This window comes from Globicephala melas, chromosome 6, assembly GCF_963455315.2.
Source record: "Globicephala melas chromosome 6, mGloMel1.2, whole genome shotgun sequence".
NCBI classification, from domain to species: domain Eukaryota; kingdom Metazoa; phylum Chordata; class Mammalia; order Artiodactyla; family Delphinidae; genus Globicephala; species Globicephala melas.
This window is the reverse complement of record NC_083319.1, coordinates 6,208,910-6,235,167: the sequence shown is the minus strand read 5'-3', so window position 1 is coordinate 6,235,167 and position 26,258 is coordinate 6,208,910. Positions and strand designations below refer to the sequence as shown.

At 58.4% G+C, this 26,258-nt stretch overlaps 1 protein-coding gene across 1 annotated transcript in view; it reads left to right on the top strand.

Annotated features, from left to right (window-relative positions):
• The window catches only part of ASS1 (argininosuccinate synthase 1), a 50,733-nt gene that overhangs the window by 3,018 nt on the left and 21,457 nt on the right, over window positions 1-26,258 (top strand). Inside the window, exons 2-9 of the mRNA XM_030838558.3 lie at window positions 4,319-4,428; window positions 6,350-6,418; window positions 8,075-8,263; window positions 14,078-14,134; window positions 16,103-16,177; window positions 19,415-19,485; window positions 20,059-20,089; window positions 25,114-25,204. Coding sequence (XP_030694418.1) covers window positions 4,324-4,428; window positions 6,350-6,418; window positions 8,075-8,263; window positions 14,078-14,134; window positions 16,103-16,177; window positions 19,415-19,485; window positions 20,059-20,089; window positions 25,114-25,204 — 688 coding nt within the window. The 5' untranslated portion in view covers window positions 4,319-4,323. The remainder of the gene's footprint in view (window positions 1-4,318; window positions 4,429-6,349; window positions 6,419-8,074; window positions 8,264-14,077; window positions 14,135-16,102; window positions 16,178-19,414; window positions 19,486-20,058; window positions 20,090-25,113; window positions 25,205-26,258) is intronic.

The following is a 26,258-nucleotide window of genomic DNA, read 5'->3' as shown; positions in this document are numbered from 1 at the left end:
TTCATCGTCTGTAAATAGGTGGTGATAATAGTCGCCGCCTTGAAATGATGCACGTGTGGCACTACACAGAGTAACTGCTCTAGTCATCCTTCTAGCTCTGACGTTTTAGAGCCGCATGAATTTCCTTAGTGCCGAGCGACTGCCCAGGCTGGCCTGGCACATTCACCGGGAGCTGGCGGGATGTCTGTGGCGAGGGCACTGGAGAATGCCCGCTGCCTTGCCAACTAAGGCCAGGCTGGCAGGCATCTTGGCATGAGGCTCTCTTCTTCCCTTCCCAGGTGTCCCTCTTCTGGAGCAGGATGTCTGGGCTGGCCCCGGGAGCTGGGGGCATGAATGTTCTTGGCAGTGGTCATGTGCCTGGGAGCTGGGGCACCTGCCCTGCGCCCTTCGTGGAGGGTGGGGTGGCGGCAAAGCTGGGGCCGCGGGAGGCCGAGACTCAGGAGCCCCAGAGCCCCAGGAGTCCAGCCCCCCTGGGCTGGGGGAGGCCGGGTCCTCAGGCAGGAAGCCCGGTGTCCTGGGGTGTCAGAACCAGAAGGGCTTTCAGGCTTGCAGGTTGTTGAGCAGGCGGTGATATTGACGCCTAGAGAGTGAGGGGCTTGCCCAAGGTCAGCCAGGACCCAGTGGTAAGGAGAGCTTGGTGGGCACAGGGGTGGTACCCAGCTCTGGGCTCCTCCTGGAATCTCACGGAATCCACGGTCGCCCTGTGGAGGGATGGGCTGTTCTTGATCCCGTTTTGCAGGTGAGCAGCTTAAGCTGCTTGAACCCAGGTCTGGAGGACCCAGCCACTGTGCTCTGCCCCTCGTCTCTTCCACTCTCCCTCCCCCACATTGAGGCCTCAGCTTCCTTTAGTTTCTGCCCCACGTAGTCTGCCAGGACCTCACTGACTGAGGGAGGCGGGAGCTTCGCCAGGAAGGGCGGAGCAATGTCAGTGTCAGATTATATCATTGTCCCAGCCCACCTGCCCAGCTAATCTCTGGACGTGCACACGCAGACTCAAACGCCACACACACACACACACGCACACACACGTGTGTGTGTGCGTGTGTGTGTGTGTGTGTGCAGACACAGGTGCATGCATGCAGTCTCAGGTACATTCTCCCCAAGAAATGCAGGCACACATATGCACACGCACACACGCACACACGCACACACCCCTGCACTCAGGCACACACTCCTGGGTGCACCCATTCCATCACGTGTCTCAGACCCAGAGGCTGAGGCCCTCTAGCCGTGCATGCACGTGGCCTGGCAGGCAGCAGGGGCTCACAAGTTTCCAGATGAGAACGTGCATGGAATTCCAGACTTGGAGGGGATTGTAACCCTCTCTTTTTTTTTTTTTTTTTTTGTGGTACGCGGGCCTCTCACTGCTGTGGCCTCTTCCATTGCGGAGCACAGGCTCAGCGGCCGTGGCTCACGGGCGCAGCCGCTCCGCGGCATATGGGATCTTCCCGGACCGGGGCACGAACCCGCGTCCCCTGCATCGGCAGGCGGACTCTCAACCACTGCACCACCAGGGAAGCCCTAACCCTCTCTTTTTATAGGTGAGGAATTGACCTCCAGGCCGCAGAATCAGCAGCCTTTCTCTGAGTGCCTGCCATGTGCCAGGCGCTGAGAGATGGTCCCTGTCCACACAGAGCTCACAGTGGGCAGCGGGGGCAGTTAGAATACACTGTGACTGTGCTGTGATGGGCCATGCATCAGGCACAGGGGCATCGCTGAGGCAGAACAGGACAGGCCCAGGAGGTCTGTTCCATGGAGCTGCCCCTCCCCCACCCGGTGCCCATCCTCTGGCCCCAGGGCCTTTGGGAGGTGGCACAGCAGGGGTGACTCTCGGGCCCACAGCATCTCTCCCTGTCACTCCAGGGTGTCTGAGCCACCTGTGGCTTCCCAGACCACACCTTGTCCAGGGATCCCCTTCCTTGCACCTCCCAGAGAGGGGACCTTGTACTTACGAGTCTAGCTGATCTGGGTGTGAATCCGGGCTTTACCACTCACCAGCCAAGCAAGGCCTTGAGCAAGTTCCTTAACCTGAGCCTCAGTTTCCCTGTCTCTAAACTGGGGATAACACAAATGGAGGACTCAGCTTATAACGGATACCTTCATTATCTTGACCGTGGTGATGACTTCCTGGCTGTAGATACGCGCCCAAACTCACTAAATTGTACGCTTTAGATATATGCGGTTGATTGCATGTCAATTATATCTCAATAGAGCTTCACAAATACGCAACATTACACCCCCCACCCGACCACACCACCAGCCCCTTCGCACACGAACACAGGGCTGGGAGCACGCACACTGCAGCAGGGCGCTGGACGGGGCTCTGGGGCTCCTGAGTCTCCCCACTCAGCGAGGCTGCCCAAAGGGGAGTCCAGGGGCTGGGTAGGCTGGGTTCATAGCCTCTGGTGTCACCCAGCTGCCTGCATTTGCAGGGTGGTTCGCTGAGCCATCAAGACAGATTCTGGAAGCCCGCAACCCACACCTTCAGCCCCAGGTACTTCCTGCCATGAGTCCTCCCTGCCTCCCTCCCACCTCCTCCCCTCCATCCTGGATGGCCTGTTGCCTGGCTGCGGTTGCCGTGGGCATGTCTGCTGGCCCCAGCTGGCCTGGGACAGCCTGGCAGGTGGCTGAATGCCTACTGAAGGGCGGAATTGTGGACACCCATCCATCAGAACTGCCCCCAACCTCACTGTTCCATGAAGTGTTTCCCCTTCCAAGTCCAAAAGGCAGTAGAAACATGTGAGCTCTGGGACTGGCTGGAAGGTGGCCTGGTGAGATGCCGGGGACAGCACATAGGATGTGTTCTTGTCCCTCGGCTGGGCTGGGTTCTACTGCAAAGGGCTGGGTGACCACTTTGCCGCTAAGCCTCCAGGCACATGAGAAGCCTTCAGTATACAGGAGCCTGCATCCTTGGGGAGAGGCCCTTCTGGATGAGGCCACATGGATCTGTGCAGTGATGTCCACAGCCTTTCCCAATAGATTCTATTAAGGACCCTGACTTTGGTCGGTCTCCAGTGCAAATGCTCCCACCAGACACAAGCACACACCCAGGAAATGCAGGATGCTGGGGCCATGTCCATGGAGGCTGGAGACAGATGGACTGGATCCAAATCTGGCCCTGCCCCCTGCTGACCACAGGACCTCAAGCAAGTGACCTCGCCTCTCTGACCCTCGGTCCTCTTCAGCAAAGTGGGCACATAACAGCATCTACTCTCAGGGCCTGATGTGGAGAGTGGGGGGAAGGCAGGGCCTGATGCAGCCCTAGGGCTCAGGGAGAGCCTTCTGGGTAGAAGGAACAGTGGCTGCAAAGGCAAAAGGAGTGAGGAGGCCCTGGTGCTTTCTGGAAGCTTCAGTGTAGCTGAAGAGAGGGAGGGATAGCGTGGGGCACATCTGTCCTGCTGCAGAAGGACAGATCTACCATCTGTACGTCCTGGTTACCTTCCTCCTCTGGGCCTCAGTTTCCCCCTCTGCACATGGGGAAGTTGGTCTCTGAGCTCCTCCCAACTAATCATTTTGGAGCTGGGTTCATTGAGGTGTTTGGGGTCTCTCGTGTTTCCCCTCTCAGGTACTTGCTTCTAAAAAGAGCCTAAAGTCCCATTGTGTGAAGGTTCACTGGGGCCCAGGTGGGAGAGGTCCAGGGGGGCATCCTATTCCCTGTGGAGCTGGGAAGCAGCCCTGCATGCTGGGAAGAACCCAGGTTCTGGAGCCAGACACAGACACGTGCTCTGTGACCTCGAGCTGGCCACTGACCTCTCTGAGCCCCAGTCTCTGCTGCCCCAACATGCGTGACAGCTCCTACCTCATGCGGTCATAGTCCGGGTGCAGGGTGATCTATACGAGTCCCCCAGGGCCATGCCTCACTCGCACTGGCCCAGCCTAGCAAGGAGCAGTTCTGACTAGAGATGTGTGGGCTGCCCGGGCCTCAGGGCCACGGCCTCTCCCAAGTCTCCTGACGCTGTGCACCCCTTTGCGTCTTGACCTTGACCCCGTCGTCTTCTCTAGCTGGTGGGGAACTGGCTCTAAGACATGCCTCCACCTGCCAGGCCCCAGTGTGGTGTGTGTGGGTCCCCTGAGAGGGTGTCGGGGGTGGAAGGCGTGAGGCTGCAGGAAGGAGCAGCTCCTCAGCTGGTCCTGATGTCAGACGAACATCCTGTTTCACACCTCACGGTGGCGGCCTGTCCAGGGAATAAGACTGCCCAAGGCCGAGGTCGGGGCGGGGGGACAGGCCAGAAGGGAGCTGTTGGGAGGGGCTGGCAGACGAGGAGGGGGCGGGGCTGGCTCTGGGTCACTCACATTCTTCCTCGTGTCCTCCCTCCAGACGAGATGTCCGGCAAAGGCTCCGTGGTTCTGGCCTACAGCGGGGGCCTGGACACCTCCTGCATCCTCGTGTGGCTGAAGGAGCAGGGCTATGACGTCATTGCCTACCTGGTGAGGGGGCGCCTGGCATGTGTGTCTTTCTACTGTCGGCCCTGCTGTCCATCCAGCTTGCCCACCTGCCCACTGTCACTCATCCAAACCCAGCTCCCCATCTCTAAGCCTGTCCTGAACCGTAGGAAAATGCTTCTCGTTTACTGCCTCTTTCTCTGCATCTGTCGAGTGAACACCTTGGAAGTCCCCCAGGTCTGAGATGCCCCCCAGATCACGGAGGAGGCTGAGTCTCCACGCGAGTAACTGGACAGGGGGCACAGGAGTGAGCGTGGCAGAGCTGCTGGGCCAGCCTGCCTGGAGAGGGACCAAGGGCTTGGATCTGGTGAAGGCCCTGAGAAGGCATACAATCTTCCCCTTTCCCAAAGCCCTCAATAATTCAGCAAAGAGTGTAGGAGGCTACACTGGCTAAACTAGACGAGCCCTTGGAGATCATCTAATTCTGGCATAGCAAATAGGTCACGGGCCATAGGTTATGTATGATGCCATCCCCCATCCAGGATCCGTAGCAGACATCCCTAATTAAACCAGCTCAACTTCTGAGAAACCTGGACATAACCTCTGAATCTTTCTCCATATGACTGTGCAAATTCTAGAAACCCAGTTTAAGCCAAACAAAACCAAAAATAAAAAAGAAAACCAAAATAATACAGTTCTTCATGTAACTGAGAAGGCCAGGAGTATAACGGCTTCAGGCAAGGCTGGATCCAGGTGCTCATCCAGATCTGCCTCCATCTCTGCTTGGCTTCATTTTTGGCCTCTCCACGGGGCAGGCAAGGCCCACATCATCATACCCAAGTTTTCCCAGAGCAAGGAGAGCTTCCTGCAGAGGCTCTGACAGAAGGGCCAGGGGGGACTCCCATTGAGTGGCCTGAGTCCCTGCCCACCATGCATTCGTCAGTATGGCTGTGTCCCTACAGTGAGCAGGTGACGTGATGTGCTCTCACCCATCCCTGTGGAAAGAGGTCCCAGGAGAGAAGGTTCTCTTTGCAGAGGAAGTGAGGGTGGCACCCTGGACAGGAAAAGTCCAGCTGTTGTCAAGAACCGTTTGTTTGCAGTTGAAGTCAATCTACCATCTGTAACAGTGCTGACCCTGTGTCCCTCAGGTGGGGCAGGGGAAGCGCCTGGCTCGCTGCTGAGAGAGAGCCAGGGCTTTGAGCGGATGCAGAGGGCCTGGGGTGTGCGCACCCTGTCCTCAGCAGCAGCGGTGGGCCGTCCAGATCCCGGGCTCCCCCCACCCCGGGCAGATTTAAAAGCTGAGTGACCTCAGAAAAGCACCTGCAGCTGGACTCTGGGAAGATTCCAGAGTCTGTTGAGCAGAAGCCAGGGCCAGCGTCTAGGCAGGAGGCCAGAGTGCAGCCAGCAAAAAAAAAAAAATGCCCGTGTCTAGATGGGGATGTCGGAACCAGAGGCTGCGCTCCAGCAGGGGGACAGCTGGGTGCCCGTAGCCCAGGCCTCAGCCTCGAGCCGGCTCAGGCACCCTGGGACAGTCACGTTGCTGCACTTGGCTGGGGAAGTGAGCTGAGAGTCGGGCAGCTGCTGACTCTCCAACCTTTGTACTGACTTTGGGGGAATTGGGGGAAGAGTTAGACGGGTTCAAGGGAAGCCTTAGACCTTCAAGGCAGTGACAGCAAATGTTGCAACCTAGCAGCCTGGGTGCACGGGGCCAGGCTCGGTCCGTGCTTCAACCAAGTATTAGCTCTGGAGAGTGTTACAGCTTCTCCAGACCCTGGTTTGCGCCCTTTCTCCTTCCTACTTTGACCTCAGCGATCCAGTCGAAACCACCGCCATCTGAGGGCTGTTGTGTGTGAAACACACTTGCCCACGGCTCACCCCAGGGTAGGGGAGGGGCCGGGGGGGACATTCTTCTCAGCTCTTCTTTCTTCCCCTGCGTTAATGGGTCCTCTCTGCTTCTGCTCATCAGGCCAACGTAGGCCAGAAGGAAGACTTTGAGGAAGCCCGGAAGAAGGCGCTGAAGCTTGGGGCTAGAAAGGTACCACGCGGGAGGCAGGGTTTGGGGCTGGAAACGGGATTTGACCTGGTGGGGGCAGCTGTGGGGGGTCCTGTCCCAAAGCTCCTTGTCTCCCCCACGCCTTCCAACTGGTCCTCTTGCTTCCAGGAGTATAAGGTCAATCCCTTCTGCTTTCGGTGTGCAAAGGGCATCATCTTCTGGTCTCCCCCAGCCACTCTTCTACCCAGTCACCTCCCCAGCCCACCTCCCCATCCATCTGTCTTTTCCTCATCCATCCATCCACCTGCCCATCCCTCTTTTATCTTGCTGTTCATTCACACATCCACTCACTCATCCATCCCTCATCCATCTGCCTGTCCATCCCTCCTAGCTCTCTGTCCATCCACCCATCCTTCCATCCATTCAACAGAATCAGTGCATCGATTGAGCATCTAACCATGTGGTGAGCAGGCCCATAAGGTGAACGTGGCCAGCGTGGTCCCTGCTCACATAGGCTAACAGTGCAAAAGAAACGCGATATCTGCCAAGCACACTAAAACGCAATAAAACTCACATCAGAAGTATTAGGAAGCTGTCAAGTTCACGGTGTCAGATACAAGTTTTCCATAATTCTAACTCTTACTGGAAAGCTTGGCAACAAATTCAGTTTTTCTTGAAGTGATAGGGTCACTTCATTCTTATGAAAATGTTGGCCAAAAACCCAAGTCTGCACTGACCCTGTTTTGTCCGTCGGTCCTTTGTTCAAGAACGATGTTCTATGAGAAAAGGGGCTAGTTGAGCTAACTCACTTGTGAATGCAGCAGATATGCTTCGTGTATATTTCACATTTTGTACTCGAGTCGAGATATAACAAAAGTCAATCATTGTTTACTGCATTTTCAAGACCACTCTTAAGAGAAATTTGCACTGTGAGAGCAAGGCGTGAGGAGCACCATGTCTGAGGAGTGTGGTGCCTCTGCCCTGATTTGTGCTAAGGTGCCAGCCCCTTCCCCCATCATCACTTCTGCATATTCAATGTGAATGTCAACAGAGTGAAAAAGGCAAATATCAACTGAGTATCATAAAAAATGTTTTCAGTCTCCCTGAAAGGGTCTGGGGAACTCTAGGGGGTTTACATTTTGAGAATTCCTCTAGATCAGGGTTTCTCAACCTCGACACTATTGACATGTGCCTGGCTGTCCTGTGCATTGTAGGATGTTTAGCAACATCACTGGCCTTTACCCACTAGAGGCCAGAATGACCCCCACAACCCATCAGTTATGACAACCAAAAATATCTCCAGATATTGCCAGCTGCCACCCGTGGGACAAAATAATCCCTGGCTTTTGTGGATTACATCTAGATTTAGATCTTAGATTTAGATCTTGTTTCATCTCAGGCCCAGAATGCTATGTTGGGAGGGATTTAAGGACCACATCCAGTTTCGCCTGGATGGTGTATCAGGATCGATTAGTAATGTCTGCCATGAGTGCAGGAGGGAGAGTATCCGCACTGTATGCTGGATTGATTTATGATGTCTACTACAGATGCAGAAGGAAAAGTGGAGGTACAGCTCGCCCGGGGATCCATTAACAGCGTCTGCCTTAGATGCAGGCCACTTGAGGCCCCTGGGACTCTGCTTTCTGACTGCATCCTGTCCCTGCCAAGGCTCGCTCTCATGGGCTCCTCTCCCCATAGGTGTTCATCGAGGACGTCAGCAAGGAGTTTGTGGAGGAGTTTGTCTGGCCCGCCATCCAGTCCAGCGCGCTGTATGAGGACCGCTACCTCCTGGGTACCTCTCTCGCCAGGCCCTGCATTGCCCGCAAACAGGTGGAGATCGCCCAGAAGGAGGGAGCCAAGTACGTGTCACACGGCGCCACAGGAAAGGTGAGACCAGGATGGACGGCTGGGGACGGAGAAGGAGGCAGGGGGCCTGCGAGGGGCACACAGGCAGCCAGGCAACGGACAGTCCTCAAGCAGTTGTAGGTTCTCCCCCAGCACAGTCAGGTATGCAGAGGACAGACTGGCCCGTCCAGTCTGAATAAGAGGAATGTTTTTAGTAGCGAGTTAGGGACGGCTCTGCCCTGTACCCCGAGTGTGTGAGTCCCGTGTGCCTGTTCCACATGTGGTTTGAGCAGTGTCACCCCGTTTTGCAAATTTGCTGCTGAGGTTCAGGGACCAAGGTCACTGTGGGAGTCTCCGTTTAACGCAGTGGGCAGGGTCAGAGACCACGAGGTAGCAAAGGGCTTGAATCCCAGCTGTGTGGCCTTGGGCGAGGCCCTTGCCCTTCCTGAGCCTCAGCTTCTTCACTTGCAATATGGGGATGAGGCCTTGTCTTAGTTTCCCGGGGCAACAGCACCACAGACTGGGCGGCATAAACACCAGGAACGGATCCTCTCACGGTTCTGGAGGTGTCAGAAGTCCAAAATCAAGGTGTTGGCTGCCATGCTCCCCCTGAAGATGCTAGGGAAGGGCCGCTTCCGGGCTCTCCCCTGGCTTCGGGTAGCTCAGGTGTCCTTGGCTTGTGGGTGCATCACTCCAGGCCTACATCTTCACGTGGCCGTCTCCTCGGGGCATCTTCACATTGCCTGCCCTCAGCACGTGTCTGGTTGTATGTCCAAATTTCTCCTTTTTATCAGGATACCGGTCATACTGGATTAGGGCCTGCCCTAATGACCTCATCTTAACTTGATTACTTCTGTAAAGGCTCTATCTCCAAATAAGGTCACATTCTGAAGTATTGGGGGGGGCGGTTAGAGCTTCCACTTATCTTTTGTGGGAGACACAGTTCAACTGATAACACACCCGCTACTTCTGGCCCTTGTGTGCAGGAGTGCAGACTGAAGGATGACCCTGGGGATAGAAGGCAGGAAAGCCCTCAGCCCCCGTCCCGCAGGTGGCAGGGCTCAAGAAACAAGATTCCTAACAATGTAGGTGACTGTAGACAGTGTTACTCTGGAGTCATGAGCTCGCAGTTAGCGGACACGCCGCCAACAGCTTGCTCCAGGTTGGGGGGCAGGGGGCCTACCTCTCAGCATGCATGTCCTGACCTGACCCAGGCCCGCCCCCTGCAAGGCTGGTCGAGGCAGTCGGGAGTGGGGGAGCAGGCCCTGGCTCAGTGTGATGTAGGGACGCTCACGGCTCAGACTGTGACGGAGGAGGTGTGATTTGGGGGTGGCCTTGCAAACAGTCGCCCCACCAGGTGGTAGTGGTGTCTTTGGAAGCTCACTCATTTGCTTGGCGCTTGGTCAGCCAGCTTGTACTGGCGTCTGTACAGCGCTGAGTGCGTGCTGGACACCGGAACAGTGTTGAACTTCGCGGGCCCTTTTTCCTGCCCTCAGGGGACCTGTGTCCTAGCGAGGGAGAGAATAGATGCAGGAGAGGGTGGCAGTAGGGTCAGTGCCAGGGGGGCCAAGGGGAGCCGAGGGGGCAGCAGGCAAAGGCCGAGGGAAGGCTGTCGTGCAGAGCACGGCCCTGAGGGAGGAGGAATGGGTACAGGAAGAGAGTGCCAGGCGGAGGGAACAGCCTGAGGAAAAGCCTGGAGACGAGGGTCCTGAACACGTTGTGGGAGCTGTAACCTTGGGAGAAGCAGCAGGGCCAGATCTGGGCCGGGGCCATGCTGCGGGGTTTGGCTTCAAACCCCCAGGTTGGACAGGGGTGGCCAGTGGCCCTCCCCCCCCCCATGGTGTGTAGGGGAGTGTTCTGGACGGAAACTATGGGCTCCTGTAAAAGAAGCGGACTGGTGAGCGTGGCCCTAGTTTTCACTAACACCCTAGTCGTGAGCACATTTTGAGCGGGGTGGTGGGAATCATAGGCGGAGCAGTGGGTGGACCGGGCCGTTTGGGCAGAGACCTGCATACCGCCTTCCACTCCGGCGGTAGGAGAGAGTACAGAGGAAGCCAGAGGTTCAGGACTTGGGACTTTGGGGCCAGTACAGCTGGGTTCAGATCCTGGCTCCCCTGCTTTCACACTGTGTGACTTCACCCCATGAGTCTCAGTTTCCTCATCTATAAAATGGGGATAAAATAGAACCCGCTCATGGGGCAGTGGGGAGCTGTGAGTAGGAAGTAGGATCGTGCCAATAAAGAGCTCAGCAGAGACCTGGTACATCGTAAACACTCAGAGAGGGAAGTGCTCTGCTCGCACCATCATCAGACCTGTGCTGGGGCTTTGAGAACAAGCATCAGTGCAGAACGAACCTCTGAGACATCTCACCTGTCTGTGCTGAAATCAGCCGGGCAGTGAGCTCCCTGTTCCAGCAGGTATTCAAGCTGAGGCCAGGAAGTGAGGATTATGGAAGGGCTCCTGCCTGGAGAAGTTCCCCCCAGAAGTACCATCAGGACTGAGGAAGGGTGGCTTTCAGGGCTAGTGGAGTGAATGTGTGTGTGGTGGGTCTGCCTCTGGCCTGGGAGGCTCTTGGGGTCCAGGGAGAGACCGCCCCCCAACCCCCACCTCGCACTAGACTAGCTCACATGCAGGTGGGAATAGCTGCCAGCGGCTGTGTGCGCTGCTCCGTTTGGCCACAAGAGGGCACCAGAGGTTTGGGTTTGAGTCCTCCCGAGGCTGACCCTGCAGGGAAGCGGCTGGAGGAGGCCCTGGCCACCCAGGGTCCCGTTTCCCAGTCTGGTTCTGTGGGGCTTCGGTTCTGAGAAGAACACCCTCTGCGGCAGTTCCGTAGCCTCTTGAGATTCGGGGACGTCCCTGCAGTTCATGCTCAGTGTCCGCAAGAGGGACAGTCCGACTTGAAACAGCACTGGGGGTCTCCAAGACCAGCAGCGGGAAGGCCACAGCGGATGGTGGGGCCCGGTGCCCCCCACCCCGAAATCTCCCATCTCTTCTGTGGGTCGATGGGCAAGGCGTACTCCTGTGCCTCAGTTTCCCCTTATTTAATAGGACCTGGGGAAGCCCCCAACAGCCTCTGCAGACAGTCTCCTAGAAGAGGGGGGTATGAGTGAGGAGAAACTGGAGGGCCTGGACTGGGGTCCAGAGGGATGCCAGGCTTGAGGCGGGGGGGGGGGGGGAGGGAGGGGCCAGCTACCTGCAGGGGCCGGTGGTCTGCTTGACTCGGGGGGAGGGGCTGGGGGGGGCGCGTCAGTGACTTTACACGTCAGGAGATGGGTGTCCAGAGTGAGTGAGTGTGGCCTGCAGGAGGCTGGCACCCAGAGGCAGATCTGGGTAGGACACTCGGCCAAACTTTCTGCAAGGGGTTCGCAGTGAAGAGAAAGAGCTGGGTGTAAGCAGACTGCAGGGGGGCTTCCCTAGATGGGGAGATTCTAGCAGGGACCGTCCTGAGCCCCCGGCCTCTCCCAGCTTGTGGCTCCCGAGTCGGGCGATGGAGAGACCCAGGGCCTCCGGGCCCTTGTTCCAGCCCCGCCGATGTCGCCTTCATGCATTGGCTCACTGAACGCCCCACTGAATACCTACCCATCCCTGGCTGTCCTCCACACACTGGGACACCCATACAGGGGACTTGGGAGCCCTGAGCCAGCAGGGGGTGACGGTGATGCTGAGACAGGAGGAAGGGCATCCCAGGCCGCAGGAGCAGCTTGTGCAAAGGCCTGGAGGCCAGAGGCAGCTTCTCACCCGGGGCCCAGCCCAGGTGGCACCTGGTGCAGAGAGAGCGGGGGTCCACCCCTTCACACATCCTCGGGGACCCTGCATCCTCCCCACCAGAGAGCTGCCCAGAAGCTGGGATGGCCCTTCGAGGGCCCCCTTCCTCCCCCCAGTTTTGGAAGACGGGCCTGGAAATAGGAGCCTGAGGCTCGGGAAGGGGTGTGGCGGCAGGGGTTGGGAAATGACGCCATCTGTATGGTGAGGCCAGGAGCAGATGGGAGCCCCGTGCAGTCCCCGAGGGCGCGGCACCTGCACTCACACGTGTATATCAGCACGTGGGACCTGCTGCACCTCCTCCCCGGCCCCCGGGGAGCCTGCCAGGGCCACCCTGGAGCTGGGGCTCCTGGGGTCAGGGAGGGAAGGACTGGACAGGCCTCGGCTCTTGTCTGGGACAGAGTTTGAACCTGGGGAGCCTGTTTGGCTTCTGCGAGGGTCTCTGGCTCAGGAACAGATGGGTGTCCCCATGGCGATCCTGATGGGCAGACCCCAGCCCGGCATGCCCGTCCAAGGAGGCACAGGCTGCCATTGTGCTAGGGGAAACTTGAAGCCCTGGAGAAAAAAAATCACCAGGATATGCAACACTGGACCATATGCTTTACGAATCTAAAATAAGTCTGCTTTGTATTGTAGACACCATTGCTCCAGGAACTGTGCTGGTCACTGGCCCTCGGGCAAGTCTTACAGCCTGTGCCTCGGTTTCCCCATCCGTGAGATGGGGATAATAATAGAACCCACCTCAGGGGCTGCCGTAAGGGTTCAATGAGTTATGCGTGGAGCTCAGACCCGTTACCTGACTGTGAGCTATTAGGATGGGAGTGGTGCCTGCTGGCTGTGTGTCCCTGGGCAAGTGACTCCACCTCTCTGAGGCTGAATTGCCTCATCTGTAAAACAGGGTTAAAAATCCCACTGGTGCCAGGTGGCTCTCCCGTGTGGCAGCCAGGGCATGGTAGGCGCTCACTGAAGGGATGGGATGGAGGGTGAGTGGGGTGGCTGGTCCCGCACAGCCTGTGGCCCCGGGAGACACCAAGAGAGGAGCGGCCTTGGCCCCTTAGCCCCTGGCTCCGAGCAGAGGAGCTGAAACCTGTATTTCCGCGTCGCCTGACAAGGCTCTGGAAAATAACATGTTATTCCCGCTGCTGCCTCGCTGCGCCCGTGCAGTTTTCACAGTAGGCGAGAGGTCCCTCTGATATTTCCGCAGCGCTTAAGCCTCCCTCCAGGCTGCCGAGCTGATGGGAAGCGGGCGGGTGGCTGGCAGCCATTGTCTCTGAGGACAGGACGCGGGCACAGGGAGGCAGGGCCGCCTGCCCAAGGCTGGTGGGGGCTGTGGGGGCCCAGTGCCCGGGCTTGGCTCTGTGCCCTTGGACTTGTCCCTTCCACCTCTGGGCCTGTTTCCCTCTCTGTGCAGAGGAGCCCTTGGTGGTCACCTGGATCTACCCCTACCCCAGCCAGCCACTGTGTAGACAGGGAAACTGAGGCTCCCAGAGGAGACAGGACTCCCGGTTTTCTGGACAAAGCACTGTGGAACCGTGGGAGTGGGGCAGGCGGGGCCAGGCAGGTGGGAGGCCCTCGGGAAGAGGCTGACGTGTGGGCAGCTCGGGGGCTGCCTGGAGTCTCGGCGGGGACAGGCCTCCAGCCCTGCATGTGTGTGCACCCCCTGAAGTGCAGACACACGTGATGACCCGTGTGCACGCCCCCTCACACACCAGTGCACACAAGGTCACGACCATCACAGCTCAGCACACAAGGGGCACGTGGGCATCTTGCGGACACATAGACACACGTCCTGCACACTTGAGTGCCCGCACAGCTCAGCTCTGTACTTGGGGAGCCCTGGTTCAAGTCCAGAGCAGAAAGCCCTCTCCAGGAACGCCCAGTCTTCATCTTTCAAACAGGCTCGTAGGACCCACCTCAGAAGATAGTGAGGTTGGAGGTGAGCACATGCGGAGAAGGGAGCCACCCAGGGGGTCCGCCCTGAGTGGCTCTCGGGTGCATCGCTGAAGGTCATGCGGCATTGCCCCCGCCCCCGGCCCCGCCCCCCGCAACTGGTCCCTGTTCTGTGGCTCCTGACCGTCCCGTTCCACGTTTCAGGGGAACGACCAGATCCGGTTTGAGCTCACCTGCTACTCACTGGCCCCCGAGATTAAGGTAAGATGTTGCTCCTCCCCCTAGAGGGTGGGCGCTGGGGGCTGAGGCCCCTGGGGGTGTGGAGCATGGGGTTCTGGGAGGTTCTCCAGACAGGGACCTTGTGGTGGGTGGCGCCCTTCTTTCCCATGGAGAGCTCCCTTCACTCACGCCAACTGCAGGGTGACAACACTCTGTCCCTGACCATTTGTCCTTCCCGAGACACTGCCCAGGTGCCTGGGCGGGTCAGGCACTGGAGGGAAAGATGAGGCTGCCCATCCGCCAGGGTCCTCGCAAAGCCGGGTCTGGCTTCCCGGGTGCAGATTGGAACCATTCTGAGACACAGTTGGCCAATATCTGGGCTGATCACAGCCCTCTCAGCCCCAGTGGGGGCCACCCAGCTAAGGCCCTCCCTGTCCCGGCTGCCTGAGCCGTGACCCCCGGGGTCTTGGATTCTCTCCTGGGATGGGAGTCAGTAGGATCAGGCCCCTGGGCATCCAGGGCGCGAGGCCGAGCCATGGAAACACACTAAATGCCACAAACACAAGGCCCAAGGGTGACCGCGGTTTTTCTAGTGGCCACGTAAAAAAAAAGAAAACAATCAAGATAAAAAGCAACAGGTGACATCATTTTACTATGGTTTATTGAACCCTGTGTATCCCAAGTGGTACCGTTCAGCATGTTATCGAGGTAAAAAAATTACTGAGATGTTTTACATTCTTTTGGTACTAACCCTTTGAGACCCACTGTGTGCTCTGCACTTAGCTGGGACCGGCCACGATTCGGGCCGTGGTGGTCACACGTGGCGCCCGGGTACCATTTTGGACGGCACAGGCAGGCGTGGGTCCAGCTCCTTTGAGCCCACTTCGGGCGAAAGCTACAGAAAACGGGCCCCTCCCAAGCCCACAAGGGTCCCTCAGTGGTTTCATTTTTTTTCTTTTAAGTGGAACCTCTTTCTCTGTTCCTTTAACCAGCCAGCAGCTGCTTGGGGGGTGAGAGTGGCCTGGAGGTGAGCGGTAATGAACTCTAATGATCTGTTTTGACCCCAAACACCAGGCGGCAGAGAAGCCCCCCGGAAGGTAGCTGCCTGTTGATGCTGTAGGCGGGTGGGCGTGAGGCCCTTCCCCGACCCCCATTCTCTGTTCCCCCAGCAGCTTGGGGGGCCAGGGTGTCCGGTTTCTCGGTCTTTTTCTGCAGAGGCCAAGGCCATTGGTGGGATGGGGCTGGGGACAGGGCCCCGGGCTGGTCTCCGGGAGCTAGGATGAGGCCAGAGGGAGCTCCGCGCCCAGGCATTGCTCATTCCAGGCCTGGGGGACCCCACTCACGCCACTCTCATCAGCTTCCCAACCCGGGAATCACACCGGCTTGTCCGTCTAGATGACACCCCCACCCCCATTAGGCTGCTGTCGGCAGAGGCAGGGGCCTGGCTGGCTCCACGGCTCAGTGGGAGATTTTGCTGGGGACTTGTCCCCGACCCCCCAGGCTGGTGGGATGAACTCGGTCCAGCTCCCCTCCTTTCCGCAGCCAGAGCAGCCCCGGGGGAGGGGGAAGGGAGGGGAGTAAGAGGGGTGGGCCAGGGGACGTTGCAGGTCGCATGGGCCTCACTGCGCCGCAGCAGAGCCAGGCGGTGTAGCTGCAGCAACGTGAACCCCTCCTTAGTCACCAGGGGTGCGGGGCCCTGGCCCTCTGGACAGGGCTGCCATTAGGAAACTTGAGGCCTATCTAGTTCAAAGTCTCAGTTGGAGAGACTGAAGCCCAGAGGGGCAGGGTTCCACCTGGGGCCACACAGCCATTCTGCCACAGAGCTCGGGCCTCTCCAAAGCCACCCTCTAGGACGGCAGGCCGTGTCATTCCCCTGCCCACATCCCGTGGGGTACACAGAGCCCCCACCCAGGTGCCCAGTGGAGCCTCAGGCCCCTTACCAGAGCGGCCAGCTCTGCAGCTTAAAGCCAGGAGAGGCTGCCCGGGCCTGACTCCTTGCCCCATGTCCAGGTCATTGCTCCTTGGAGGATGCCCGAGTTCTACAACCGGTTCCAGGGCCGCAACGATCTGATGGAGTACGCGAAGGTATGGCCAGACCCCACCATCACCCCGGCCCTGGCCCAGTGCCCTCCAGGCACAGCCCTCCAAGGGGGTTGTCTGGGCCAGAGGCACGGGGCTGGGAGCTGCCCTCCTCCCCGTTACACCTGTTCCCTGGGCCGGCTCCGCTGAGGTGTGGTCACTGCCAGGGGCATCTCCCAAGGGAGCCCCCAGTCCGCCGAGCAGGAGGGCGATGGGCCCCCTCTGCTTCCTGTTCCAACTGCCACCTCTGCAGTGTGTGTCGCTCAGGGGATGGGCGGATGGGGGGTGTGGGCCCGGCTGTTGTGTGCCCCTCCGTTACCTAATTGTCCCCAGTGCTTTCCCAGGGACAGGTAGGCGCTCCGAGGGGCAGAGGCGGACAAAGACTTCTGTCGCACCAGCGCTTTTGAAGTACAAGTTGCAGTAAACCATGTTAGAAGTTTTGCATCAGGATCCGTAGCCACTCCCCAGGGTACCTTTCTTTTTAGTGACTCAATGGCAGCCCCTGACAAACAGCCTCAATCAGTCAGACAGGGGAAAGCAACCCCATGCACACACCAGAAAATTGCTCGGGGTTTTAAACAGCAGTCACCAGGGCTGGCTGTCAGCTCCTGCCGCGGCCAAGGGGCCGCGTGGTAGGGGACGCGGCGGGGACGCAGCCCTGCCCCTACCGCCAGCATCCCATTAAGACCTGGAGAGCCAGCATCCCATTAAGACCTGGAGAGCTCGGAGGAAAGATCTCCTCTACCATCTGTTGTTTTATTATTAAAAGGGGAGTTTACAAGTGCAAGCCCATATGTTGCCAAACAAATTTTCAAATAGCAGAGCTATTAAGAGAACAAGGTTACAGGCTTTTTTCCCCTCCTTGGTCTCCTTGATACAGAACACGAAGCACGTTTTATCTTTAAGAGCGATGCATGGAGACCCCCGCCCGTCTACATTCTTACGCCTGCAGTTGTGGTTCAAGAGGCCTGACCCATACGCTGCCCTTCATTTCCGTAGCTCCCAAACAAAAGCGGCCCCTGGTTTTTCCAGAAAAGATGAATTTCGGCGGTATTGTTGTCCCTCCTTCCCAGATATTGGGGAGAAGCCCCTTGGCCCAGCTACTGTCTCAAATAAGCTTTTAAACAGGAAAGTTTGCCCCGGAGAGATGAGTCCGTGTCTCCGGCCACCGACCCTCCCTCGGAGGCTGGGATCAGAATTGAGCTCTCGGCAATCTGACCACATTCCAGGACGGAGGCAGTGTCCCTGCACCCGGGGAGTGACCAGAATGACAGAGCAGCAAGCAGACTCTGTCCAAAATTCAGAGCCAGGCAGCTGCTTCAGCTGAGACGGAAATCAATGGGGCTTTGAAAAGCCCTGCTTTCAGGATTCCTAAGTCGTCAAGGCCACAAGGTGCTGTTAGGAGACTCATCGGAAACAAGCATTAGCATCGCTTTCCACCTCCCCGCAAATCCATCGTCCAAGGGAAAAACACTTAGAATCACCCCATCCTTATCACTGTCACCATAATTCTTTTAGAGCCAGTGTGCAAGGTCGGGGGCTGGAAAGCAGGGCAGTCTCCTGTGTACATGCTGAAGATGGTTTTGTTTTCTGTTCTCAATTGCATCCAGAATTTTCAGTGTGTGTGTGTTGGCGGGGAGTTCAGGATGGAGAGGGGAGGGGAAACAAATCTCTTTGGTTGAGGGACTATGTCTGGCATTTGTATATATCTCACTGCTGAGGAAGGGCTGCCCATCCTGTTCCTCCCTCCTCCGCCCCTTACCTCCCGTTCGCTCGGATGGAGCCCCAGTGGGAAAGAGGAAAGGCAAGAGTGTTTCCAAACCACCCCCCAGAAGAAAGGCTCCAGGGAACCCGCCTGCTGGTTTTCTCAGCCCCCAGCCCGGGGAGTCCTCTCTGACGGGATTTCAGCCCATCTGGCACAGGGTCCTGGTCCCCACACCTGGCCACTCTACCTGGAGACGGCACAGGGCAAGCGTGTGGATTTGACCCTGGGCAGCTTCGTGGGGCACAAGGAGCCTCTGACGTTGATCGGCCTCTAAGTGAGGTGCTCCACTTGCCCACGTGGTTTGCATTGAAGAGTACGCAGATTTTAGGGTGGGTGTGGGCTGTTTCTTTTAAAAGGAGCCTCTGGGTAAAGCTTGACAAAAATCAAGAGGGGATAACCTAATTCATTTTGAAATTTTAAGGTTCTGATGACGGAAACAGCGGCTCCCTGGAGGAAGCCTCTAGAATCTTAGTTGTGGGCGTGAGCTGAGCCTGGGCAGAGCCCCATTAAGGGAGACGGGGCGATGCTGGTGGAGGCTGTGGGACCCTGAGCTGGCCAGGTTGGGGGACCCACCCAGGGGGCGAGATGCTGAAAGGGGGCCTGGGAGGCGGAGCGGACGATCTCGCTGACTTAAAGGGGGCCCGGCTGGGCCACTCCGCTTTTGTGCCCGGTAAGCCCAGGAGAGGAAAGCAGGATGTAATGCACGTGCTGGGTCCAACCAGGTGTCAGCCAGGGCGGCACGGGGCAGCTCAGGAAGCCAGCCGCATCTTTAATGCAAAAGACCTTCCAAGTGTCACCAACAGCCTTTCAGGCCCAGGGTCTCCGGAGGGATAACTTTTCGAAGCAAAACATAATCAGAACCAACAGGGAGGAGGGGGGCTCTTCCTGTTCAGGGCTGCAGAGTGATGTGTGTGGTGACTGCTGGGCAGTGGGGAGAAGCGGCCCTGGGAAGCGCCCGGCCATGCCCCGTAAACAAGTGTCCTGAGCGAGCAGCTCTCGTGGGCGCCTCTCGCTTCCTTGGGTGAATGTTAAGCACCTCTGGGTGCAGATGAGATCCACATTGGAAGTTGGGTCCATTCCAGCTCCCGGCTCAGAGGGCCACGGTGGGGCTCAGCCGGTGGTGCTGGGAGACCCTCGGCACACTGCCTGGCACACTCTTAAGTGCTTCGGGGGGCACTTGAAGTATAGACTCAGAATCTTCTGGAAGAAACCTCCAAGGCCAGCATCCACTCCACAGCATCTCAGACACAGGGTCTTATAGTTTCTGCCTGGGCATGTCTGGAAATGGGCCCTCACTCCCTCCCTGAGCAGCCTGGGGGAGGGGAAGGAAACCAGGGGTGCGTCCAGGGCCTTGCCTGCATGGGAGCCAGAGGTTGGGGATGTCTCTGACCTTGAAAGAAAACCAAGGCAGCTGGGCCTGACCCTTGTGTCTACTTCAAGCTGCCTCACGCCAACGCGGTGTTGCCTCTTACCTGCAGCGACATGGAATTCCCGTCCCAGTCACCCCCAAGAACCCGTGGAGCATGGACGAGAATCTGATGCACATCAGGTAAGACGTCGCCCACCTGTCCACTACTCTGCTTAGCGTCAGTGGGCGCCTGTCTGCGTCGGGCCGGGTTGTAGTGGTGGCCCACACGACATGCGGTCCCTGCCCTTACGGAGCCCGGGGGCCTCGAGGAGGACAGGCCACCTCATTCCCAGCTCTCGCTGCAGCTCTGCTGAGTGCCAGCCGTAGATAAAGGGTACCTGGCCTCGGCTGGGGTGTCAGGGAGGGCTTCTCTGAGCAAGTGGCATTTGAGGTTAGAACCTTAAGGATGAGGAGGGACCGGCCGGGGCTCCGGGAAGGGCATCGAAAGCAGAGGGAACAGCATCTGGGAACAACCCTCTGAGAAGGCCCCCTGGATCTGGCGCCCTGAAGACTGAGGGAAGTGTCCCAGGCCCTCGCTTGTAGCCTGCAGCTCCCACGGCCAACTGCGGTGGCCCAGAAAGTTCCAGGCGGGCTTGGTAGCGGTTGCTTTGGCAGAGATAAAAGGACAGACCGGACTTACGTTGGGGGTAGGGGTGTCAAGGCTGTGTCCCTCTGCCCCTCTCCACTGACCCCCATCTTTCTTCTCCCCTACAGCTACGAGGCTGGAATCCTGGAGAACCCCAAGGTAATTCCCCATTTCCCCAAGCCGGCTGTCTAGCGGTGGCTGCCCTGTGCCGACACTGTCTGGTGTGTTTGTAGCCTAATTTGAAATTTCACGGGGGGCCGGGCGTGGGGCTGGGGCCGAGTCCGGCCTGTGTTCCCCGACCCTCCCCACCGGGCGCCCAGCCGCCTGGCCACTCCACCCTGCGTTTTAAGATCCACCCCCTTCTCTGGTGCTCTTTTTCTAATTGCTGTTGGGATGAATAGGAGAAGGAAATATTTCAGGGCAGCATAGAGCCAGAGCGTGATTGTGAGACAATAAAGAAGCAATTAGGCAGATGAGACACTTGTGGGAGGGCCCAGCCTGTGCCCTCTCAGGCCGCTGCTGCCATCGGGGGAGGTGGCACAGATCAGAGCCTCAGGACCCATTCGTCTGGGCCTGTGCCCGCCTGCGTCAGGCCGCCCTGATGCCCCTGTCCCCAGCCTCCGAGGCTGGGCCTCGGCCGTGTTTGAAGTTTAGGATTTCTCTCCCTGGGGGGTTTTCCTTTGTATCTCCCCCTGCCCGCCGTGGGAGATGGAGGAGATCTACCCTGGGAAGAGAAAAGTCTCTTTGTCCCTGAAGCCACCACCCCCCACACCACCCCCCGCGGGCGGCTGCTTTGGGGGTGGGGTGCTCGTCTGATGTTAGGGGAGAAGTGTGCTGGGAGGCCGGGCCTGGGGGGTCTGGGAAGACCAGCTGGAGTGGAGGAGGCTGGGTGCTTTGGGGGAGGTGGGGTGAGCTGGAGCCCTGCCTGGCCCCGGGTGGCTCCCCACAGGCACCAGGCCTCTTGGTCGGAGTTGGCAATAATATAACGCGTACCAGTGACCGTTTCTGGAACCAGGCCTGGCATTGGCATTTTCCCCGCTCACTTTCCTCCGCTGCTGCCTCTGAGCCTCCTGGTTTCGTGGGTGAGGAAACTTGAGGCCCAGGGAAGTGACTCGCCCCAGGGCACCAGCTGCTCAGCAAGGGAGCAGGCCTGGTGGCCGTGTCGCCCCATCGCAGGAGTGGCCCTCCGGCCTCTGTGGTTCCCCAGCGACCCGCACCTCCCTTCCGCACCCAGCTCAGCACAGCCGCGTTGCTCAGGAGAGCCTGCGCCTTTGTCCCCTGGGGGCTGCCTGCCGGCCCCGGGCTTTTCCAGTTCATGCTCTGCCGACCCCAGGGCACTCGGGCCAGCCACCCCTAATTAGGCAGTCAGCCAGTGCCGTGGGGGGGGGGGGGCGGAGGGGGCTGAGCACGGCAGGCAGCCAGCTTGCAGGTGGGTGTCCCCAGGCTCCAGGCCCGCTGGGCAACCATCCTACCGCTTCTGTAGCGGCCTGTGGCACTCTCACCTCAGGACTGGGGGAGCAGAGCCAAGGCCAGAGGGGAAATCGCCTCTCAGGCAGTGCCGGGCAGTGCAGGTCCCCTCCCCTCATTAGAAATGAGGGTAGTGGATGGGTAAGTAAGTGATAAAGAGTGCATTTTTCAGGATTCTACCACCCAGTCAAGGTGGGAAAGTTAGTGCTTGGCTCCCAGAGATCTGAAATCTGGGTCTGAATCCTGACTCTGCTTCTATTGCTGTGCAACCTTGGGCAAGTTACCCAACCTCTCTGAACCTCTGACTCTTTATGCAAACAGTGGTCAATCACAACACCTCTCTCCTGGGGCATCGAAAGCACTTGGCCTGTTCCTAGCACAGGGCAAGGCCTCAATCATGGAGCCAGGGGTCCTGCCCTCCCTCCTCAAGCCAGCTAAGATTATTTGGGGAGGAAGGAGCCAAGGTTCCCTAAGGACCCCTCTCATCAGGGAGGAAATGCTGGGCTGCGTGTGAGTCGAGGGGGAGACAACATTCCCACTGAGAAGTGTAGGGCCAGGCAGAGGGACCCAGGGTCTGGCCCCTGTGGCCCTGCTTTCCCAGGCGGCTCCGCTGCAGGGTGCGGGCCAGGGGAGCCTGTTGTCCTCCCATTGCCACCAGTAGATCCCAGGAATGAGGGGGAAGCCGCTAGGCGCCCGGGGGCACTACTCTCCACGGTGGAGGAACGCTGTACCCCGGGCAGCCCCAGGCCCCTTGGAAGGTGCTGGGGAGACAGAGCTTCAGGGAACCGGTGCCCCCTCCCCCTCTCCAGAAAAAGCCCGAGACCTGCTGAGGGGAGGGTTCGAAGGCAGATGGCAGAGCCATTTTCTGCCTCCATGAGGGCTGATTGAAGGGCAATGAGGCAGCTAATGCGAAGAAAGATAGAAATTTACTTGCTTTAACTTCATACAGCCCACAGTGAAAGAGTGCATTCAGTTGCCGGCCCGCCATATCTGATGGATGAATAAACCATTTGCAGCATCGATCATGCCTGTACATCATGGTTTAGTTCATGGGCCATTTGCTTTCAATTTCTCCTTCTCGGCCCTGTTTCATGCTTTCTTTCGCCCTCTCCCCATCCCCCCTCCCACTCTCTCTCTCTCTTTTTTTTCTTCACTGTCTTCCCTCCCCCAACACACCCCCCCCAAGATGACATTGGAAGTGAGCCCTCCCGCTGGGATGGATAAATAGATGTTATTGATACTCAGCAACAAACTATTTGTCATTTGAACTGGGCTTTTAGGAGGGAGAGTAAAAAGGAGGCAGGCGTGCGCCACCTTGGAATGCAAAGCCAATGTCTCTTTATTTCTATTTAGTTATTTTATTTAATCGGTGCCGTCAGGGTGTCAGAAGCTCCTACTTCCCACTGCAGAGAGCTGGGTTGCTGGTCCCTCGAGGGCTTCCCACCTCCTCTCTCCTTCCAGTGCAGACATTCTCATCCTGTTCGTGGCTCCGTCAAGTGTTTGGGAACTGATGGGCCGGCAGGCGCAGAACAGGTGGAGGTGTGGGGGAGGCGGCCTCAGGTGGAGGCGCCCGGGCTCTCAGCGCTGGTACCTGCTTTGAGTTCAGGCTGGGCTGGACAGCCAGTGAGGAGCCCCGGGCAGGTGGGAAAGGAGCTCTGGAGTCCTGTTGGTCACCCGGAGGTCCCAAGCCCTGTTTCACTTTGCCTTATGGCCAAGGATGGCCCTCGGGCCCGTCTGTTCCCAACGAATGCGGAGGTCGGCAGGACCCGGTAGGGCCTGGGGAGCTGGGCATTGCTCTGAAACCGGCCTGATGCCCGAGCTGTCTCTGGCCACATCCCTGGTGCTGTTTCTTGGCGGAGCGGCTGGGAAACAGCATGGGGTGATGGAAAGAGCACAGGATGGGACTCTGGGGTCCTCGGGGCTGAGTCCCACGCCGACGGGGTGGGGTGGTATGATCTGGACAAGCGGCTTCTTTGCCTTTAGTTTTCCAACTGGTCCATGGAGGCATCAGGCTGGAGGTCCCTAAGGACCCTCCTCCTCCTTGGGTCTGTCTTGGAGGTCCGTTCTGGGTTCTTGTTCCTGCCCCACAAATGGAAACAGATGAAGGGATGCAGCTGGCCTCAAGCCACACAGCCCTTTGGAGGTGTGAGGGCTTCATCACCAGACCCATCTGGGCTCAGAAGTAAAGCTAGAAGGATCACCTGTCCCTGTTCGCCCAGGACTGGGGGGTTTCTCAGGGTATGGGAAGCGGGATGGTTGATCACACCCTGACATAGAACCAGCAGGCAAAGTGACCGCAGATGAGGGATCTGAGGAACTCCTGGCGGCCCCACCTCTCCTGGAGCAGCTCTTCTCGGAGGGTGGCATCACCAGGAGGCTGTCCCAGCAGTCCTGTCGCCAGGGCAGGTTACAGCGCACCAGGCCCTCTCTGGCATCTTCTTGGGTGATTTTCATGTCCAGTAAAAAAATATAAAAGTTGTCTATACATTTAAATTGTAAGGCAGTCAAAGGCAGGTATCATTTCCCCCCATTTTACAGATGAGAAAACCGAGGCTCGAACGGGTGAAGCAACTTGCCCAAGACCCCATAGCCTGAGGTCTCGACTCCTGGCTTTGGGGGTATTTTCCACCACTCTGAAACCCAACACATCATTGTTGAGGGCCTCGTGGGCTTCCTGCCCTGGGCCATGTGGCCCCCCACCTCCACACAGCATACAGGGTTGCACCTACAGTCCCCCTCCGCCTCTAGTTCTTCCTCCATAGGTGGGGTAACAGTACTTGACCTTCTTACCAAATGGGGCTGCAGAGAACTCAAAGGAAGCTGCAGTTGCAAAGTGGCATGGGAATGTTTGCAGGGTTTTGAAAGGCAAGATTTAAGGGACTGCACTTCCCAGGATGTCCGCAGGTGGATAACAGTGCTGGGCCCTGGCCTGCCCCCTGGGACGGACTTGAGCAGTCAGGCCCAAAGGGCCCCCGGCCCCCACCGTGGCAAGTGTCCAAGCCACAGCCTGGGGGCGGGGGTGGGGGGTGGGGGGCCGGTCAGGGCCTCGGGAGCGGGAGGCAGGAGGGACTTGGAGAGTTCCAGGCAGCCCGTGGCCCCTCCGCTGCTTCATCAAGACGAGGGAGAGGCCCGTTTTCCAACACGCCCAAGAAAAAAATATACATAAAGGTTGATGTGTTTTCAAATGGGTTTTTGCTTTGCTCTTCTCTTTTCTCCCTGTGAGTATTAACCTCGGGGACCCCGGGGACGGCTCTGCTCGCCAGAGCACCTGCTGGGGTCACGCGCAGTCATTAGCTTTGCGGTCACTGCAGAATAAACCCCAATTCCCGGTGCCGGGGAGAGCGTGTGCGCCTGAGCCGCTCCCGGGAAGCCCGCCTAGCGCCTCGCTCCCCCGAAGTCACGCTTTTCCTGCCTGACTGGCTCCTCCCGCTATTCTACCTCCAGCTGCGGGGGCGTCAAAGAAAAAGATGAGATCAAGTTGAGGGGAAAAATTGTCTGATTTCTTGAGCCCTTTGTTTCCCAGGCCCCTGGCAAGCGGGGCTGGCTCCGGGTGGGGGGCTGGGAGGCCCGCCGGACTGGCCAGCCGATGGCAAGCGCCAGCAGCGCCCTGGCTCTGGAGAGGGGCGCAGGGGGCTGCAGGCAGGGTGTCCAGGGGCCGGCATGGCACGGTTTGGCTCTGGTACACCGCCCTCCAACCTCTTTCTGTCTTTTGTCAGAACCAAGCGCCTCCAGGCCTCTACACAAAGACCCAGGACCCGGCCAAAGCCCCCAACAGCCCAGACATCCTTGAGATCGAGTTCAAGAAAGGTAGGTGCCCGCCTGTCGGGACTCCAAGGCGTGGACTCCTGGGGCCCTGGCTCTTTTCCCCTCTTTGCCCGGGAGCCTGGGCACGAGTCCTCTGCATCCCTCCTGTGTTCCTGGAAGCCAGGGTCCAGGCTGGGGCTTCAAATGTTCCCCACTGCCGCCTCCCCAGATGGCGTGATCTGTGGAAGCCTCCAGGCTTGGGAAGAAGCACCCTCTGCTGGTGTCCATCAGTTCGTGGGCACCAGGTCTGGAGGGAGCATTCTAGCCCCTGAGCAACCACTTGCCGACTGCTTTGGCCCTTTGGGGAAGTCACTCCACTTTCCTGGCCTCAGTTTCCTCATCTGTAAACTGGGGATAAAAGAGTATCCACTGCCTCGTGTTTTCATGGTATAGAATAAGATCTGGACGAGGTGTATCCAGCGCAGGGCCCTGCACCACAGAGGTGCTCAGCCAGTTATGAGTCTTACAGAGCCAGCCTCCGGCCCTCTGACCCCATAGCTAATCCTGAGTTAGCTGCTTGATGCGTCTCCCTACCCCCCATCCTGGGTTCAAAGCTGCTGCCACTCTTGCTTGTGTCCTGATCTCCTCATCTTGTCTGCTACCATCAAGAAGTGTTTGCTGGCCTGAACTGAGTGCCTAGCCTTGAGCCTGGCACCAGGGACAACCCCCTTGCCCTGAAAGATGGAGGGAAAGAAAGGCATGCTGGGTAATGGAAGGAGCAGGACCAGGTTCAAGGTGAGGGCTCAGAGTGTCCAAGGAGAGGACTTTTCCAGGAGGCTGCAGAAATCGGAGAGGCAGAGACGGAGGAACCAAGAGGGGGCGTGAGGGCATCCCAAGCCCAGGCAGGGAGGCTGGCCCTTCTGTGCACCAGGTAGCTGCAGGGAGGGAGCAGAGGGAGGGGGCTCTGCAGAGAGGCCTTTCCCAAGGCACCTCGGAGACGGAGGATGGGGAGGGGCAAGCAGGGGCCCGGATAGATCCCCTGCTCTCACCTGCCAGTGTGACCTTGACAACCAGCTTCACCTTTCTGGGCGTCAGGCTCACTCGCCTGTAAAATGGG